Here is a 20,718-nt window from a genome sequence, read left to right on the forward strand (position 1 = left end):
TAATAGTACCTGCAGAGGTGCACAAAAGTAAAAGGCGTCAATGAATTAATACTGTAAGCATATTGGGTTTGATCCAATTACTGCCTTTTGCATAACTGGAATCAACAACACTCTTCCATTGAGGCTTCTTCAAATTAATGAAGGTTTAGCAGAATGGAGTCATAGGATTTTTAAAAATTCCACTAAAAATAGTTTCTAGGGTAGATTACAAAATTCATAGTTATAATAAAGAAGTAGAATCAATTTGACCTTTCAAAAAGCAGAGTAGTACAATAAAATAGGAATGGTATTTTATGACATGAGAATTAGTTTATTGTTGAACTGATAAAAGTTATTATACAAACCAACTTTCAAACAATGTAAAACCAACCACAAACTCAGAAAAATAGGGCAGACTTTGCCTGATTCCTAACAAAACTACATAGGGGACCAGGAAAACTTGCCTAGGGGGAAGCCTTATAAGTAGAGCTCATCTCCAGTAACCAGCCTTCCAATTTCTGCAGAGGGCAAGCACTAGAGAAGGGCCTTCAATGGCAACCACAGCTGGAAAAGATATAGTACTTAATAGCACCATTATGCACTCAAGAATTGCTTTAATGTTTAAAGCAAAAATGCAAGCTACTGAAAATATTTATTATCTCCCTAGCAATCTAGTTTTATGCCTTCCACTCTGTCTGGTGGCTGTGTCAGCCTCAAATGAGAAAACTCATTTAAGGCTGAAACAGCAACCAGGCAGGAGTGGAAGGCACAGGGAAGAAATAATATTTTCAGTTGCTTGCACTCCAAGAGTGAAAATCCTTGCAGTCATAGAAAAATCAGTATGGATCCAACCAAGTGTTTCTGTACTACAGACCCACAGAAACATGTACCGATTACAATAAGTGACACAGTCTTGGCCAGACAGAAGCTCAAGCCATAAAAGAAATTTGCAGTGGTACTTCTGATCTCAAATGGGATATCTGTGTGAATCAAAATAAGCAATCTTAGTTCCTCAGACCAAACAGATGAATTAATACAGCCCCTCCAAGGAAATGGTTGATATCTCTAGTCTCCCACCCCCCCAAAAAAATATTTCTAGAACTGAAACCCATCTATTGGAACAAAATCCCTAATCTTACCCTGCTTGGCAAAAATCATCCTCTACTGATGCTTTGGGGGAACTATCTGTTTTCGTTTTCAGCATCTGTGAAAGCCTTTTCAGGTGGTCTTGTAGAACTTTTTTAGTGACCTACAATGCCAGATTCACAGCTTCCAAAAACTATTTAGAACTGTTCAAGTGGTGAACTGGATGAAGTCTAGTTGTGGGTAAAGAATGGGTCTCTGTAACAACATATCCTTGCAAGTGTCAAATGCCCAAAGTTCTGCATCCAAAGTGCCAAGAGATCGGAGAACTAGAGACTTCTTAGCATATAGTTTGATTACTATCACATGAACTGAAAGGTACTGGCCATCACATACAAAGCCCTTCATGGCCTACGAGACTCGTATCTGCAGGACCGCCACTCCTGCTGTGCCCTGCTCATCTTAAAGAGGGCCTACAGGTGCAACCCTGCAAATGGACAAGATCAACAACCGCCCATACACATGCATTCTCTGTAGTGGTCACCGCCCTTTGAAAAGGCCTGCCTGAGGAGGTTAGGAAGGCTCCCATCCTCCTGGTTTCTGCAAACTATGTACAACAGAACTGTTCAGGAGGGAATAGGGCTGCATTATAACATAATGATTCACAAAGATGATTCAATACACGGAACAGAATTGTGAACTGATACGTATTATTTGTTGCTGTATGTTTTTACCTTGCTCTCATTGCATTATATTTCTACTTATGTTAATACCATTTCTTGCACTGTTTAACATGTCATGTTTAATACTCAAGTCTTGTTTGGGATTTCTGCAATCCTGGTCGTATTACATTGTTTATTAGATGACTTCTCATCCTATTGATCGTACTGACTTTCTTAGCAAGATGGACTTCAACAAATGAATGTGTACATTCAGCACTACAGACGGATGCCAACTATCCACCATTAGAAGCCTTTAAAACACTGCTGCCCCCTCAGCAAGCCACCGAGTCTGGCTCTGGCCTAACAGGATCTCCTTCCCCCCCACCTATCAGGAAAGGGAGGGAGGAGTTTTCAGTTCTTTACGTACGTAAGCTAGAAAATCCAGGCCAAAAGCTCTGAAGCCCAGACAAGCAATCTTGCTAAGAGTACCAAAACTAGGAAGGGGGTCTCTGTGATATGGGATATAAGTTCGGAAGATCCTGCTAGAAAAGTAGTTCACATTTGCTACTTGCTCTAGACATCCCACCCCTGCCATTCACTTCATTAGCTTTCTCTTCTGTGCACTGCTGTTTTATTATAAGGTTGCCTTTGGAGGAAAGTAAAGTTTTACAGGTTTCAAGAAGATGGTGTTTCCTCTCACCTTTTTTAGTCCGGCCTTCTGAAATAGGAAAGGGTTAGCTCTGGTTTTCCTGACAGCTTTTCCATTATCAGATTCAGGACCAAAGAGCCAGTCTAATTTACCTATCTTTGTCAGTGACACAGAAATTCTAGACTAACCAAGAATATAGTTTCCATTTTTATCAACCGAATTCAGTAACAACCTTGAACTACCTCTATAATAGCTACGGGGCACAAAGAATGTTTTGAGATGTACATCTAGAGTCCTGATTCCTCAACTGTGTACTGGAACTACCACGAAAAATGCTGTGATTCAAAATTAAATGACTACATTGTTATAAACCAGAACAAAGTACTTCAAATATCACTATTGACAGAAAGTTCAAAGCTAATACATTGTACTACTGCTCCTAGCCTGATTTTTACTTTTTTTAAAAAGGTAAGCAAATGTAAAACATGGATAAGTATTACCTTGCTCTTTCAGTTTTGGTAACAGTTTGTCCAAAACCACCATTTTGCCACTGTTAGTAACCAAATGCATATCTGTTGTGTAAGGCGGGCCAGGTTCTGCTCCATCAAAGAGGTATGGATGATTGCAACATTTTCGTAACTGCATTAGAATGTTTAGCAGTCTCATTTTGTCCAGTTTTCCAGCAGAGTTCAATATATCTATATCCTTCATTAAGATCCTTGTGTACCTGTTTTAAAAAGTCAACTGATATTCATGCCACAAACACAATTTAAGTGCTTTTTATACGCAAAGAGTGACTCTGTGCATCTATAATTTTAATTACTTACCATTCTCTCTGCATTTTGCTGAGACCAACATATATTTTAACTTCCTTTTTTGGAGGCAAGCTCTTCTCTACATCAGCTTTAATACGTCGTAAGAGAAATGGCCGAAGCACCTACCAGTGACACAAACAATGAGAAGTCAACCTTGAACAATGAAAACTTCATTTTGTACACAGATTCCATTATATTCATAACTATGTAGCTTTACCCTCACTCAAGACTATAGACTCCCCATGAAGAAGCTAAGCACAGGAGTCCAAAGACCCACACCAACAATTCCATCTCTGTACACTGCATGTACAATTAGTTCTGACTATAACTTCACATTCTGCATTAAATGTTCTCCAACAACTGTGAGTCATTGTTAGGAATCGTTAGCACATGGCCTTTTATCTCAGCCATAGAAATACTGTCCCAGCCTATGAGTTTGGCATATCAGCTGTAGAGTACAGATGATTCAATTATTACTCTCAAAATAAACTGCATATAAAAGAGTGTGATGTAGGTTAGTGAAAGTGATACAAGAGCTACATGAGTTAAAATATTCATTTCAAAAACTCACCATATGAAGCCGTTCCACTAGCTTTTGGTCCCCCAGACAGTTGTTTGTATCAAACCATGAATCAAAGTCCTGTATTAAGTATTAGAATGTTAATAAATGCACTCAAATTTCAAAGTTTACCATTTAAATGTTAATTATTTCTCAAATACATAATAGCGCAAACAACTGAAGAGCCCATAAGGCTTTTAGAGGTAAGGTTGAAGCAGAATTGAGACTTTCTTATTTGTGCTTTAAACTTACTACACCAACAATTGCTACATATTAATTTACAACTAGTACTGAAACACACAATACAACTGAAGAGCACCATATCAAACATGGTATAATTTATCTAAGGAGGATCAACAAAGCACCCAAATAATTAAAACAATGATCAGTGTCAGTGTCTACTGTAAGGACTGCCATGATTAAGACCATACGGGTAGTAACATTAGTATGTTCTAATAGCAGATTTTTCAGAATCAGTATCCTTGTATATTCTTTCAAAAATACAGAAGCCAAATTTTCCACCTACCAGTAGACCTATACTTCTGCTAATTCAGTGTTGGAACTATTATTACAATACATTTCTTTCTACATCCTTTCATATCCATGTCTGCTTTGTATATAAATGACATAGAAGACTTTACATCCATAATAAAAGTAGTCACTGTTGCACAAGAAACAGTATTACTAACTTGGATGTGAGCTGTCTATATTCTGGCACTCTCCATGATTGTATCCCTACTGGATATAATCAAATTTCTGTTACATAATACTTACGGATAAAATTGACAGACATATTACTGGAGAAAAATTATTTTAGGTTTTTTAAACAATCCTAATATTAGACAAGAAAAGTTACACTGTATAAGCCCATTTGCCCCAAGTGTTGCCAATTTAGTCATGATTGCATTAGAAGAATCTACAATTTGTAACTCTTTTTTCTTGGATATATTATTGTATAAATGTTAGTTGACAACTGTTTTGCTGCGCTATCTGCACAACCAGACAGAAACTGGGACTTTTTTGTAAGGATGGACACAGAACATCAAAACATTAAATATACATTTCAGCATGATTAAAAAAAAATCCTTCCTTCCTTTTAGGATACAGATGTTTTTAGGAAAACATTATCTGTATATCAAATCTACAGTTAGAAGTCCATTACACATTTCATTCTCTAACATAGTACAAATACTAACATTACAATCAGTATTCGACGAGAGGAATTTGCCGTATCAACATGGTTACAAGACTGAAAAGGTCAAACTAGAAAAGCAGCTTCAGGCTACAAAGTGCTCTCATAAAATAATTAATGATATAGAAAATTAGGAAGATCAGATATCATGACAAAAGCTTTTAGTAGATACATAACTTAAAGATAATCCTGATTTTTTTCCACTGTACATCAAGTTGTTTATGTAATTATACACATGTGGATTGCTATATGTGGGGGAAATCACATGTACTGGCAACTGGAACATCAGTCTACAATGAAGAACAAGATTATGAAAGAGTCATTGGTGATTCATTTTGTTATGGACAGAATCTCCTTTATATATAAAAGCCGAATGGTGGTGGCACTTCTCTAGAACATTCCACATGCTCCGGAATTGGTTGGCACCCTGGTGTGTCACTCAGAATCTGTCCCTATCCACTGGCTGCATTGCTAGAGTCTCACCTCCAACATTCTAAACAGTTTGATGTTCCTCTCCCCCCCATAGCCAGTCAGAACACAGAGGTTATTTGCATATGCAGCCGCATTGGCCTTTGCCTCGGAACATAGAGGTTGTTTGCATATACGATTTGATTGGCTTTTGCCTCTAACACTCTAAACAGTTTGCTGTTCTGAGGTAAAATATGTCCAATCTCCAGGTGAGGGCTGGAGATCACTAAGAATTACAACTGCTTTCCAGATGGCAGAGATCAGTTCCCCTGGAGAAAATGGTGGGCTCTGTATCCTCATATGCTGCTGAGGTGGCCCCCGTATGACAGCCAATGTGACATAGCAATCAGGGCTTCAGAGCATGGGAGAAGCTGCAGGTGTGTGGGGTGGAAAACTGAAGAGTGAGGGAGAAATAAAGGTAGGTTGATGATTGGCTGGGAAGGAGATAGGGTTGCCAACTCCAGGTGGGAAATTCCTGGAAATGTGAGGGATGGCACCTGGAGAGGGTGAAGTTTCAGGTGGCGTGGGACCTCGGACAGGTACAAAGCCATAGACTCCACCCTCCAAACCAACCATTCCCCTATGGGAAACCATCATTACCAATCTCCAGGTGAGGGCTAGAGATCACTCAAAATTACAACTGTTCTTTAGGTAGCAGAGATCAGTTCCTCTGGAGAAAATGGTGGATTCAGTGTCATTATACCCTGCTGAGGTTGCCACAGCAAATTGACACTGAGTGTCAAAGGGTGAGGCACCCGCCCAGAGCCTCTTTCTAGAGCTCGTTGTATTTATTTCCACAACGGACCTTTTTCCTAGTGTATGTGTGTGTGTATATATATATATATATATATACATACACACACACACACACATATATACTCATATACATATATTTCCACAACGGACCTTTTTCCGTGTGTGTGTATATAAGCAGATAAATACATAAGTACATAACTGAAGAAAGGCAGTGGCCAGGTTTAACCGGATGGAAACCTGAGAACAATACCACAGCCACTAAAGAAAATTACTGAGAAATTTTTATTTGAAACTATGTTGGAGCCAACATTTGCCTTTATGAATACCTGAGCAGGTACTGGGTTTCTGCTGATTCAAAATGTTCTTGAACTGTATTAGGACAATACTAGTTTATTGGTATTTTAATGTTGAACACACAGTGAGTTTGAAGACTTCTTCTCAAGTCTTTAATGAAAATGTCTAAGGAAGGCCTTCCATCTCAAAACAATAGCAATGGACTCCTGTGACTTACTACATACACTTGCACATCTTTATCATATCTTTTTAAAAGGTCTTATAATTCATATTTGGTCATGTAGAAGATTTTGAAATTTCACATAAAAATGATGGTTTTAAGTATCCAGTCTTATTTGATTTGTGAAGCTGTGCTTTGTAGCCTTTGTGAATCTATTAAATTTAAGTAACTTACACGGTTTGGTATCTTACCTCAGATGAATTAAAGACATCCGGCAACAGAAAATTAAGAAGTGCCCAGAGTTCATGCAAGTTGTTTTGCAACGGTGTTCCGGTTAACAGCAACCTGTTAGTAGTCTTGAATTCCCTTACAATTTCTGACAACTGAGAAAAATAACAGTTATTAGGAGCTTAAAGAAACATGCTTGCATAAACTAAAAGTTTATGTTCATCACATGTTTAGAATTACCTTCGATTTTTCATTTTTGATCCGGTGAGCTTCATCAATAACTAGGTATCTCCAGTTAAATTTTTTGAACACAGATTTCTCTTTAATGAGCATTTCATAGGATGTTACACAGACGTCCCATTCACCTGGCAGCAAAACGTCTCGCACAAAAGCAGCCTATTAAAAAAAGACAGTTAAATAACTACAATAATATCAGAATATATATATACCCACCTTTACCACCATAGATTCAAGTCTGCTTTATAAATGCTGATGTAAATTATACCACCCAACAGTTTTTAGACATTAGTAAATATAAACAAAACAGAAAACCGATCGCCACCATATGCATTCAGCTGTATAAACTTCAATATAATTGACCTCAAAACCCTCTTCTAAACAAGACAGTGTACAATGCCTCCAGTGGAAGTCCTCCTGACTTCTTCTAGGAGACAATTCCAAAGAATAGTAGCACAGATGAGATGAAATATGCTCAGATTGGCAGATCTAATGGAATTTAGGGCAGGGCACTCACCAGAAAGTTTGGAAGATCTAGGTTGGCAACAATGCTCCCTCTAAACTGTGGAGTCTTCTGAGCAAGAATTCTACTTTGTGAGCTACTAGTATTAAAGTTGTGAGTGAGTGATTTGGCTACTGCATAAATTAGTTTGCTCTGGAGCCATCCTTCCTGAGCTAAGACAAAAATGTGTGAGCTGGAGGCTAGAACACTGTGAGCTAGCTCACACTAACTCAGCTTAAAGGGCATACTGGTTAGCACACAGACTCATACTGGGAAATGGTCAATCAGTATGGGTTCCATGTTGTCTAAGGTCAAAACAAGCACTTTGAATTTGACCCAGAAACAAAGAAGCCACCAATGCAGAGAGTGTAAAATTGGGGTGATGTGAGTTGTAAACAAACAAGCAGTTGCATTCTGTACCAACTGAAGCTTCTGGATCAAGTTCAAGGGTATCTATATAGAACATAGACTGTTGAAGTTATAGAAGCATTGATCTGCACAAAAAGCTCAGCAGCATCCACACCAGTGCAGTTGAAAGAACACACCTCACAAATACATCAATCTGATCCTTCAACAACAAAGCAGGATCTAATAAAATTCCTAAACTCTTTATTGAATGTCAGCTTAAGCACCACCAGTCTAGAGGTGGCAAGGTATTCCCCTCCGAGACCTCAGATTTACTTATCAGAATCACCTTCTTCTTGCCTCAGCTACTTGACCACAGTATATAGGCACTGGCATAGAACATAGATTGTCCTTGGGTGAAAGTTTCAAACCTGCAGAACCCTACAAGATAGATCCTACATGAACAATTCTAATCTGTCCACAATTTGGTCACCACCCAGATTAAAAGAAAAGACTAGAGCCACTTCAGTGTAGTGCTTTTATGGTATTAAGGTACTTTCATAAAACTGAAAGGTCTTGTTCTGTCAAAGGCAAAAGACAAATCAAGCAAAAATGACAGATGCATTTTCTATATCTCACTGTATGTGGACAGCATCCACAAGATAATGCAGTCACCATTCCAAAAACAAGGCCTAAAGTCAGAATGAAACAAATTAAGGGCAAACATGTCAGGAAGAAAATCCTGCAGCTGTTCTGCCACCTGTCTTTCAATCACTTTACCTAAAACTGGCACATTTGGCTTGAAATAATCAGACACAGTTTCTTGGCCAACAAAGCGTTATATTAAAAGCTGAGGTACAGCCTTTTTCAGAAGCTTGGGAAACCTCCCTCTTGAAATGAAATTTAATATTAGCCAAAGGAATCCTCAAAAGATTTAACCAACCAGATCTAGACTACAAATGGTAGTATTCACAACCCCCAGGATTCTGTGAACATCTACTAGGAAAACAGAATGAACACTATCCATAAAAATTTGACCAAGCAGAGCATCCAACACTTCTACACCCAGGCTAGAAATGAGAATGGATCTAAGAGATTATCAGCAAAGAAACATGCAAAACTGTCAGCTAACAACCAAATTACTTTCATTTTAGGGTTCTACATTAATGGTACGGTCAGACGGCATGCTGAGAGCAGGTTAAACTGCTCCAGTTCTAACCGGATTATATTTGATCTGGATAATCGCAATCACAGTTACCTCCCTTATCCCACCTCACCGCACAGTCATGTCACTCCCCGGCGTCTACACCACTAAAGCACTGGAGTGTGTGTCGGCGGGTTTTAATTGCGCATGCACATAGGCGCCCCTCCATAGAAGGGGGGGAACTATCATGGCCCATGCGCAGAACCACCAGGGTGAAGCAACCCAATCCCTCCAACAAAAGACTTCCCTTTAAATGTTTGACACGAAAATGGCCTCCGTGAATGAGACGACGCTAAAACAAGTGACAGTTTAAATGTCGGTTTTCTAAACGCGGTGGCAGAGCTCTGCCTATGCGCACACCGCCAATGCATTACAAAAATGGCAGGCGAAAAGCGGAAGCCTCGGGCAGCTTTCGAGCGGGGAGGGGGTTTAAACTGGAAGTGGCTCGACACCGCAGGAGCGATCAGATGTCAGAAAAGTGCGGCTAGAACCGGAGAATCAGGAAAACACCACTTGGGGACCTGGTAACAAAATACTCTGTTTTAAATGGGGTTTGAGCCGGAAAGCGATGGCTGGGGACGGTGCGCAGATGTTGGATGTGTGAATGTGGATATAAAATCCGTTACTGAAGCGTGCCGAAAGCGGACTAAACGGCCTGTCTGAACACACCCTAAGAGTAGCTTCTGAATAATCTTAAATAATGGTGTTGGACATAATTTACCTGATGCAATTGTACCTGAAGAAGGAAGAGTTTTTTTCCTGCTATCACCACTACATCATATGCCTTCAAATGGGATCTATGGCATGCCAAGTTTTTAGTCATCCTCAAGCTACATATCTTCCAACCTTCTTCATAATCCCCCAAACCTTCTAGTAAACCAAGGGGCTGGAGTTCTCCTTAAGGAAGCGAGAGGACATGGCTTCAGAGAGCTGGATAATCCAGCCCTACAGGAAAGCATTGTCACGGAAGACTGCAGCAGTCTGGAAACCAGTCACATCCATAAACCAGGGGGTGAACCATCCAATTAATCTTGTTTCCCTAAGAGAAGGAAGTGTTATAACTACCTGGGCAGTGGTCTGATCATGCCACATGCATTATTACATCAAGCTACCTTGCCAGACTGCTAGGCAAATGCTTGGTACAATAAAGAAGATGTAAAGTATTACCGCATTAATGTTGGGCCAAAATAACCTGGAACAGAACCCTGTCCCCAATGAAATTCTAAGCTTGCTCACATGAAACAACTCCAATATGGATATTGCAAGTCTGCTGATGCACTTAGTCCTAACAATAAGCTTGAGATATCATCTCTACCATTTCAGTCAGGCTGACAGTAAAATAACAGAAGCTCCGAATCATCCCTAGCACCCAACACAACATACAGACCATCCAAACCAGCAAGTGCTCTCACTAGTAATGTATAAAAACCACCCAGAGAGCCATATAATAGGCCCACCACATCTTCCAGTATGGGGCTGGCAAAAACTACGAAACAGTTACGTTGTCTCATTCAGTCAGGTTTTAATTGTTGTGTTTTAATTCTGTACTACTTATGCTTTTATTCTGTATTGTTGTTGGAAGCCGCCCTGAGCCTGCTTTGTCAGGAGGGCGGGGTATAAATTTGACTATAAATAAATAAATCCATCTTTCCTCTAGCACTGGACCATGCATACAGAGGATTTTATTTCTGTCTGATCTGACATCACATAGAAGCGAATTCAAAGTAGAAACTGAAATCCTTTTATCAGGAACAGAGACTGGATAATTTGCAAGATGACATGTCTCCCAATACCTATAACACCACTTCTGTATTACTTTAATCATATAAAGCCCTAGACGACATCAACTGACCTACAGGAACAGATAGCAGCCAGGCCTCAATACTACCGTGCAAAAGAGACTCCCTCCCCAATGCATCCCTTTCTCAAACCAAAACAAGCCAAGCCAAATTACAAAATTACATATCACAATTTGCCAAAATCAAGCTCCATGTCAGAAAGACATGCCGGTGGGCAACACCTCTGTTAAGGAGTACAGGGAATAACATGACAAGAATATGTTCTGTCCATCTGGTTGCACTATTCTATTTATTATCAAACACACGCTCTCCAACTTACTCAAGACAGTGGATACCTTTTAGAGGTTTTTAAATAATTTAATATGAATATTTACGAAAACTACAGAGAGCAAAAACAATCTTATATAGAACAAAGCACAACTAAGAAAAAAGGAGAACTGAAGATGTAAAGACATCTTATGTAGACAAGCACACAATTTCAAAAAAGTACAGGTTTTTCTTGTTTCTTTTCTCATTTGCAAGTTAATATATATTTAATCGACCAATTAAAATTCATATAATAAACTATGATTCCTTCATTTGGTCAACAGCCTTAGCAAAACAAAAGATACTGAGAACTTTCATACTTACTCGTTGGTCTTTGTCACCTATCAAACACACTGCCCGAAGAGTTGGCACCCATCTCTTGAATTCACTCATCCAATTATGCAAAGTTGATTTTGGAACCAATACCATGTGAGGACCAGGAATGTTTCTGTAGTGTTTCATGTACCCAAGAAGAGAAATTGTTTGCAGCGTCTTTCCTAAACCCTTTTAACAAAATAAATGCAAGGCTAATTTTAGAAGCATCTAGACAATTAACAGAAAGCATCAAAATAAATTATTTACACTTTCAAATATACATTTAATATACAGAGATTATAGGATGTGAAAATCAATTGGCATACTTCTCATGTCATTTACAGCGCATCTAAAAACCATTTTAACTAGCAATCCTTTACAATGGGACCACATGTGCTGTGCACTTATCACATGTGATCTGGCAAAAAAGGGGAAGAGAAAGTATCATGGAAGTCTGGAATATACTCGGGCAAAAGTGTGTATTCAAACACCAGGTCACATGACAGCATACATGCTATGAATGTATTCATGAGATACCACTACTCCACCAAATGGAAAGGATTGCCATGAATCAGTTGAGTCATCTTCCTAAAGGAAATGAGGAAGGGATGTCTGTTATTTCATCCAAGTCACTGCCCTTCCAAGAGGAAAGTAGAGTGATCTATAATTCAGCACCCAAGAGCTGTTCCTCCTACCATCTCAGTAAATATTTCTCGATGTGAAATGCTCTTAAACAGAAAAGATGCAACTTGAAAGCATTCTCAGTTCCATAAAACAAAATGGCTATTCTACAGTTGATTATCTTGAGGCAGAACAGCATATTAAAACCATTCTGTACTAAAAAATAGTACACTGTTAATAGTATTGCCAGCTGTGTATTAGGGATAGGCATGAAACCTAAAAATGGCAGTTTGAGGCGGCCCATGAATCGAACCCCAAACTGACCCAAATGGGCCCCACTCAAAACAGACCAGTTCAACAAGTTTGGTTTCCCTTGCAGGGGGCAGGGACCACACTGGAAGGGACTTCTCTTTCACCTTTCTCCCAGCTACGGTTCGCTGGGTCCAGGAGAAAGGGAGGGGACTTCCCAAGAAAAGACTTCCTTTCTCCCTTTCTCCTGACCACAACTTACCACTGCTAGGAGAAAGGGTGCGTGGATCACACTGGAAGGGGCTTCATTTAACCTTCGGTTTTGCTCCCCTTCCTTGAAGTGGCAGGGGGGCGAAACTGGAGGATTAAATGGCTCACAGCCATTTAAACACAGCTGAGCAGACCCTTCCCCACATTGCTCAGCTGTCAGGTTTAAATGGCTGGCCCTGCACAGCCGAACCAAATCGGCCAAAAGTCTGGTAAATGTTTGGGGAAGGTGTCTTCCCTGAACATTGGTTCCTGAGCTCTGAATCGGTCCAAATTTTGACTTGTGAGCAATGCTCCCTCTAAGCTGTGGCGTCTTGAGAGCAAAAATTCTACTTGGTGAGCTACTGGCATTAAAGACGTGAGCCAGCCATTTGGCTACTGCATAAATCAGTTTGCTCTGATCCCATCCTTCCCGAGCAAAGACAAAAATGTGTGAGCTGGAGGCTAAAAAAGTGTGAGCCAGCTCACACTGACTCAGCTTAGAGGGAACACTGCTTGTGAGCCGGTTGGTGCCCATCCCTAACTGTTATTACACAACTAGCACTATCCAGTGTTAAATTTTAGGCATTTTATTTATTTATTTAATTCAATTTATACCCCGCCCTCCCCGCAATGCCACACATAATTAAGTATGCAGCAATTATTTAATTTGATTTTAAAATTTTACTGAAAATTGGTATCTTGCATACCATTTCATCTGCTAGGATACCATTGATGCCATTTTCATACAAAGAAATAAGCCAGTTCAACCCTCGGACCTGATAATCACGCAGTTTCCCCCATTTTACATCTGCAATGAAAACAGCAGCATACATTATAAAATATATTTGAAGACATCATATACACAAACATTATTTATCCAACATTGAGTCTAAGTGCAGGAAGATATCAGTAGAACCTGGAAGTAACATATCACGAATTCATTTAACTAACCACAACAAAGATCCCGGGGTATGTGAAGAAGTCCTGCAGGGTCAGCAGAATGGCCAACTTGTCAAGTGAGATAAAGGAAAGTGAACATGACTGGAAAAAAGTGTGCAGGAAAATGGAAAGCTGAAGAAAGAAGGTGAGAGACAAGCAGACATCAAAATGGAAGGTTTCAATTTTATCACTGTAGGCAGAGTCTTGAAGTGAGAGAAAGAAGGGATAAAAGAGGAGGGCAGATCTTAATAGGGTATCAACAATGGAGAATGGATATGGACTGCTGGTTGGGGCCAGCTATCAGGAGAATGTGATCCCAATATTACAGCAATTACAGTGGCTACCAATCCACTCCCACACCCAGTTGAAGGTGGAGGCTTTAACCTTTAGAGCTCTACATGACTTGGGACAGCGGTATCTGAAGGACTGTCTTCACCCATACATTCCTGCCTGCAATTAAGATCACACAAAGAAGCTCATTTGGTGGATACTCAACAGAGGACTTTTCCAATGGCAGCCTCATGAATATGGAACAACCTGCCCAGGGAGGTGCACCTGGTCCCATCGCTTTCAATCTTTAGGAGGCAGCTGAAGCCAGTTTTATTTATGACTACATTTGGCTAAGTTTACTAGCAGTCCTGAATTATGATTTTAAATTTTGGCTTTTATGTTTTTAATGTATTTTATTTATGTTGTAAGCTGCCTTGAGTTCTGTCAGGAAGAAAGGTGGCTACTAAATATTTTAAATAAATAATGTTCCAATGTGGCTATTTCCAGATAAAAGGCTTCAGCTGAAGTTTTGCTCTGTATGCCCCACCTTTAGGTTCACCACAAGACAGCACCAATGAGACGAATGTCCTCTCAAAGGAGACCCCAACACCATCTTCATTGATATAGTTCAGCAAACAGGTGAAAACTTCTTTGCAGTAGGCTTTCAGGATTGATCAACATTTTTTTCTGGGCGACTGAAATGTTGTTTATAACAGGTGTTTTATGGTTTTACTGTTGTTTCAGGACTTGCTCAGTCTTAAATTTATAAACAAGAGAAAATACATACATGATGGAGAATCTTCAAATCGGGTGCATACATTAGTTGTCTTTGAACTTTCTGTCAACAGCTCTTCGTCTTCCTCCTGTTCAGTCCTCCGATGCCGATAGCTAAAAACAGTATTAGTGGACACTAAGCAGAAGCTACAGTGCTTTCCAACACACCAAAACGTGTAAATTTATTAATACCCTTTATGAACTACATAGCAAATTTTTTAATTAAAAAAAATACTAAGTTACAAATGTTCTTTAGCCAAATGTAAACTCAACTAATATTGGCAACTAGTATTAATATATAGCCATTTACAATACATGTATTATTAAACATGCTATAGAAAGAATGAATAAGCTTTTCCAAAAGAATGATATTTAAGAATTTTAATATTGTTCAAGTGTAAAAGGCTTTCCAGCAGCACAATTTAAGAAAACTACAATATACAATTCACAAAAAGCCATGTTCATTCTCACCCAAGGCAACTAACCACCAATAAAGAGATCTATAAATATCATAAATATGAATAAAGCTTCACAATATTAATACAACTTTACCAGACTCAAGTTTCTCAAGTTGTCATCATGTTTTTCACACACACATATGCATTTTGTATCATCGGTCCCCTGTATCAGACTATTACAGACTTTGCCTCTGATTATGTAATGATTTACTCAATTCATACAATGTTATTTACACATGTACAAACAAAAGCACTTCTGCAAATAACTATTTTAGGACACCACTTATCTGCAAAGAGGGGCATAACACCTCTTTACTGATAACCCACATAACAGATAATACTCACTCTCCAACGGATAGCAGATTTTGTTTTTCATCCTTCTTTATTCGTGGTCGTCCTGGTTTCATTTTCAAGGGAGAGGTTGGAGTCTTTTGTGCAGCAGGCTGAATAAAATGAGCAAACAATTCTGTTTGCTTCAACAGATACTCAAATCTGTTTGCTCGATCTGTTTGCTGCAATAAAAATGTGTCAGATGTAGATATATCAGATGCTAGAATTCTATTAACATTCAGTATTTCAGAGTCAAATGAATCTAGTTAGACCAAAGAAAAGCACATTCCTAGTTCAAGCCAATGTAATCTAAATGTGAAAATACACTCAACATTCAGCTCTTGTTTCAAACATTACATTTTGGTACCAACTGAGGAATGCTGATATTCCCTGGCATCTATCATGTATCTACTGCTTTCAACAAAATCAAGTTGAACCACTCTTTATCTCTATTTCATTTTTACAGGTAAGAATCAGAAATGATCCATGGAAAGAACTAGGGAAAATGCAAAGCCATCACAAACTCCAAGGCTAAAATGAGCATGTTAAATTCCAACACGCATCATATATTCTGAAAGCCAAGCATGGCCCCATCTGCAAATATTTAAATCTATGGATTACAGCCATTTAGACAGAAAGAAGATGTTCCTGCAAACCTGGAGGACCCCCCTCCAAGCCTGCAGAAAAATCTGATAACTTTTTAAAGTTGAGGAGGAAGGGGGAGTTGCGCCCCCCCCCCCCCCCCCGAGCAGCATTGTCTGCACTTGTATAGACAAAATGCCTTGGTTGTCCTGGAAGCAGAGCAGCAGAGAGGAGGCAATGCTGAGTGTGGGGGAGCCTTGAGGATGCTCGTCACAGCAGGCAGAACGGTGGGGCAGGAAGCAGCCAGGTAGAGCACCAAAGGGCGGGGACGGGTAGAGAACTGCCTTCAGTGCCACAACCGTGCACACTAGCTTCCCCTGCATGAACACAACCTCCAGTGCGACATAGGCACCACTTCCTTCTCTCCCGCAGTAGCAGCTGCTGTCAGTAGTCATCCACCAGAGGGAGGTGCTTCTCAGCCACCCCCTTGCATGCACAATATTCTGAACAGCAACTGAGGAGTGGGTGGGAGGAGGCGAGCAGGCAAAGTGCCAAGACGGGGGGAGTTAGTACCCTGCTGGATCAGACTAGTCTGCTGTCACACATAACATCACTTTCAGGTGGAAACTGGAAGCAATATCACACCACTCTAGGAACTGCCAGAAACTGTCGGAAACCATAGTTTCCAGTGATTCCTAGAGTGATGTGATATCACATGCTGGTTTTCCCTGGAAATGATGTCACATCACACACAATGGTAATTAAAAAAAAATCTCTGATCCCCTGAAGAAGCAGTGGTGGGAAGCACAAGTTCCCATCAGGAGGCCCTAGCAACCCCACCTGCTGTGTTTCTGGACTAGAAAACAGGGCAGGGTGCTCAGATGTCTGACCCTCTGGTAGAAAACCAGTGAAACACACTGAAGCTGACACTAGTCTGAGATCCTTGCCATATGCACTGCAGTTATCCTTTCCCCTTCTCTGATGAGACACAGATAAGTAAAAAAGGATAGTTACATAGCTCCTGAGCAGCCACGGTGGCTTCTCCAAAGTCTTTCAATACTTTCACAGCCTTCTGGCCTTAACTGGAAAATATGGTGCATGCCAAGCAGGATCAATTACAACCACTATAACAGTCCATTTCTCCCTTCAACTGGGTGTCTAGATGACTGCTAGGCAGGACATAATGGGGCCAGGCTACAGTTCTTAGTACATTCCCCAGCCTTTTCCTTCTGGATCCACTCCCGTCATCCCTGTGGAAGGTATATGCTGAGGCAAAGAATGGGGAAGCACAGGGAATGACAGAGGATGATGAGAAGGGAACTAGGAGGGCAGAAGACAGGCAGGACAGATTATGGTGACTGTTTCCTACAATTTTATTTGCATCACCAATATGAACAATTTCAGGGGGGAACCCTCAGACAATAGCAAGATCAACTTTTCACCAACTTTCTGATACTCTAAACCACTATTCTCTGATGAAAAAATACAAACCATTTTTTCTTCATATGTACCATCTGGTTCCTGATTTTCTTTTTGTTTTCCTGATGATTCATCACCCATTTCCTAAATAGGGGGGGAAAAGATGACTTCATGTGAAAAAAAGAACATTTAATTTTGTAGTGAAAAAAATGTTTCTGTAGCTTTAAAAACATTTTGTGTACCATTTTAAGCCAGGTAAACTTGCAACAAGTTGTTCTAACCAGACACTGCAATATGAAACCATTTTGTCTTAGGAATAAGGTGGAAACACCTTATTTTTGATCTATTTGGTTCTGTACTAATCTGTTTTTGATTTTTAAAAAACCCAGTTCTATTAACATACAGCACAATTATCCCATGTCCATTTTGGATCTTTTAATCCTTCACTTCAGAATAAAGCCGCATATGTGAGTTTCATTCTTCACAAAACTACAGCAACATAGTGAAGTATTAGAAAACAGTAAGAGTACAATAGCACCTTAAAGACGAACAAAAGTTGTGGCAGGGTATGAGCTTTCATGACTTGCTACTGGATTCTTGCTCTTTTCTACTGCTAGAAAAGGTAAAGGTTTCCCTTGCTCGAAAGCTAGTCGAATCCAACTCTAGGGGGCAGTGCTCATCTCCGTTTCCAAGCTGAAGAACCAGCACCGTCTGAAGACGTTTCCGTGGTTATGTGGCCGGCATGATTAAATGCCGAGGTGCATGGAACACAGTTATCTTCCCACCAAAGCGGTACCTATTTATCTACTTGCAATTTCTTGCTTTTCAACTGCTAGGTTGGCAGACGGGAGCTCACTCTGTCACGTGGCACCAGGGTCTTGAACTGCCAAACTACAGACCTTCCTCAGCATCTTAATCTCTGAGCCACCATGGCCCCTTTCTACTGCTACAGACAGACTAATGCAGCTACCCATTTTGATAGGGAAGTATGAAATGAAAAAATGGAAACAAGGGGGCTATATACAAATCAGGTTTCATGGGCAGCATTAGATACCAAGACCATCTTGATAAGCACTTTATTGTCAATTTGTACTGTTTGGTTTTTAATGTTATGGTTTTATTGGTTTTATGTATGGGCTATGCCCCTTGTAAGCCGCCCTGAGCCCGCTCGCGGTGTAGGGCGGGGTAAAAATACCTAAATAAAATAAAAAATAAATAAATAAAAAATAGATAGGTAATTTAAAATACCAGGAAAAAACTCTTTCTAGACAATGAAAATTGGAGGGGGCCGATGTAGGTGAAAAGGAAAGAGACTGAAGAACTATAAGAAACAAGCAAACAAACAAAAAACAGGTGGTAAGGGTCAAATGAAGCCACCTGAGATACTGTCTTAAATGTTTAAAAACAAATATACAGAGGAAAGAAATGGTCTAGGAAAATCCTTGTCTTCCACAACTGCCTGATGTTTCTACCACAACAATTCTAAATTCACAGGCAAAGGAAAGACCTCTTCAACATTAATGTCAATCCATTTCACCACCACAACTGCATCCCTAGATACTTGCTTCCATAGCACAGCAATAAAAAATTCCAAAAAAAGAAAGCTATGAATCATAATTTACATGCACTGCAATTTGGCAATCAGGGATTGTTCAGAAATTCATGTGGTAGCATGAAAGGCACTGCCTATTACAATGAAAGAGGAAGGAGAGAGGCAACAAGCCAATCAGCTACTTGCAATAACCAAGTGTTATGACTTGTTAGAGAAAGTGTCTGCGTGTGTTGTTGTTTTTTTACACAAAAGAGACCCAACACTAACTTGGGTGTGTGTGTTAGATCTCTATGGGTTCCCCGATATTACTTAATAACATCACAGAGTCTGAGGAGCCTTCCGCGTACTGGAAGTGAAGGCCCTCGTGGCGAGTGGCGATGCCTGGAACGGAGGCAGCCCTATCGCGCCGCAAGACGCTGAGGGATGGAACAGCCCGGAGAGCGGCAGCACGCGTGGAGGCACATTACGCGACACAAGAATATTCCAGGACACTGCGCGCCCCACTACGCAGTTGTGGAGAACTCTGCTTCAGCGGAAGCCCCGGCAGGATCTCTCTGTCGGACGCTCTGGCACCGTTCTCCTGGAGGAGGCTGGAAGCGGCTTCCAAGAGCTGCTCATCGCCCAGAGGGAAAAGGGGGCTGCTACTGCGCGGCTTCCCCCGAGGAGACCCCCCCCTCCCTTCACAGTCGGCAGCCGGGCTACCCCGGAGGTGGCGGCGAGCGCTCCCAAGAGCGCGTCTCTCGGGCAGCCCGGAGGCGCTTCTGAGGCAGGCAGGCAGGCAGGGAGGGAGGGCGCTCCGAGAGAGTGAGCGAGAGGGCGCCTGCCAGCCCGCCAGCCCCCGCGCTATTGTCTCAGCAGCCCCATGCGGCTCGGGTGTTCGGGAGCCCAACGCGCCACCGGCCAAGCGACTCGGCGGCCCGCAAACCGTCCTCCGACGGGGCAAGAAGAGCCTTCCCAAGACTCCGACCTGCTCCTCCGCCTCCCACTCTTTCAAGAGCCACCCCTGGAGCCGGCAAGCGGGCACCGTTCGGAGCAGCCTCGGGGGAGAGAGGGAGACGCCGAAGAGCTTCGCCCCCTCGCGCCACCCCTTTCCCGGCCGTCACGGCCACCCACCTCGGCGGCATCGCCGCCGCCGCCTCCTCTTCCATCGCCGCCGCCGCCGTCTCCACCAAGCGCCCCCTCAGCGACGGTCGGGGCAGCCTCCGCAGTCTCCGCGCCGGCGAGTGAAGCGCCGGCAGGGAGGGAGCCCCCGTTCTCAGTCTCCTGCCCCGCCGTAGACATAACTGCGCCGTCCGGACGGCAACCGCCGCGTAAACACAGGAGGATGAATGGAACTCCTCGCCGGTCTCTTTCCTTTCTTCTTCTCTTCTTTCAGGGCCCCCTCGCCGCTGCCGCCCCGGCTTTCTCAGCGCGATCCCACCAACCAGGAACCGAGCCGGCTCTCGACTCTCGCGAGAGCTTGCCTCGCGCTCGCCACGGTGGGCGGAGTCAGAGGAGACAGATGGCGCTGGGGGGGGGGGGGGGGCCGGGGGGGGGGGAGCGACCCGGTGCTGCTGCCGCTCGCAGAACAGAAATAATCTGATTGGGCGAGAGGCGAAGGAAGGCGGTTACCGATCTATAACCATAGCCGGGTGCGCGCGGGGAGTAGAGGGAGAGGGAAACAGTCATTGGACTGTTAGCGGGCAGGTTCTGACGGTGGGGTTCCTTTTGCACGTTAGTAAC

The 20,718-nt window shown here is 41.7% G+C and overlaps 1 protein-coding gene across 1 annotated transcript in view; it reads right to left on the reverse strand.

Annotated features, from left to right (window-relative positions):
- Positions 1–20,121, reverse strand: part of SMARCA5 (SWI/SNF related, matrix associated, actin dependent regulator of chromatin, subfamily a, member 5) — a 28,457-nt gene extending 8,336 nt beyond the window's left edge. Inside the window, exons 1-11 of the mRNA XM_015422918.1 lie at positions 20,110–20,121; positions 17,517–17,588; positions 15,459–15,625; positions 14,669–14,769; positions 13,380–13,480; positions 11,563–11,742; positions 7,086–7,241; positions 6,869–7,000; positions 3,760–3,828; positions 3,201–3,310; positions 2,874–3,100 (exon numbers count right to left, since the gene is read on the reverse strand). Of these exons, the coding sequence (XP_015278404.1) occupies positions 2,874–3,100; positions 3,201–3,310; positions 3,760–3,828; positions 6,869–7,000; positions 7,086–7,241; positions 11,563–11,742; positions 13,380–13,480; positions 14,669–14,769; positions 15,459–15,625; positions 17,517–17,585 (1,312 nt within the window). The 5' untranslated portion in view covers positions 17,586–17,588; positions 20,110–20,121. The remainder of the gene's footprint in view (positions 1–2,873; positions 3,101–3,200; positions 3,311–3,759; positions 3,829–6,868; positions 7,001–7,085; positions 7,242–11,562; positions 11,743–13,379; positions 13,481–14,668; positions 14,770–15,458; positions 15,626–17,516; positions 17,589–20,109) is intronic.
- Between the last annotated feature and the right edge of the window lie 597 nt (positions 20,122–20,718).

The sequence above is a fragment of the Gekko japonicus genome, unplaced genomic scaffold, assembly GCF_001447785.1.
Source record: "Gekko japonicus isolate JY-2015 unplaced genomic scaffold, Gekko_japonicus_V1.1 scaffold110, whole genome shotgun sequence".
In the NCBI taxonomy this organism is placed as follows: Eukaryota; Metazoa; Chordata; class Lepidosauria; order Squamata; family Gekkonidae; genus Gekko; species Gekko japonicus.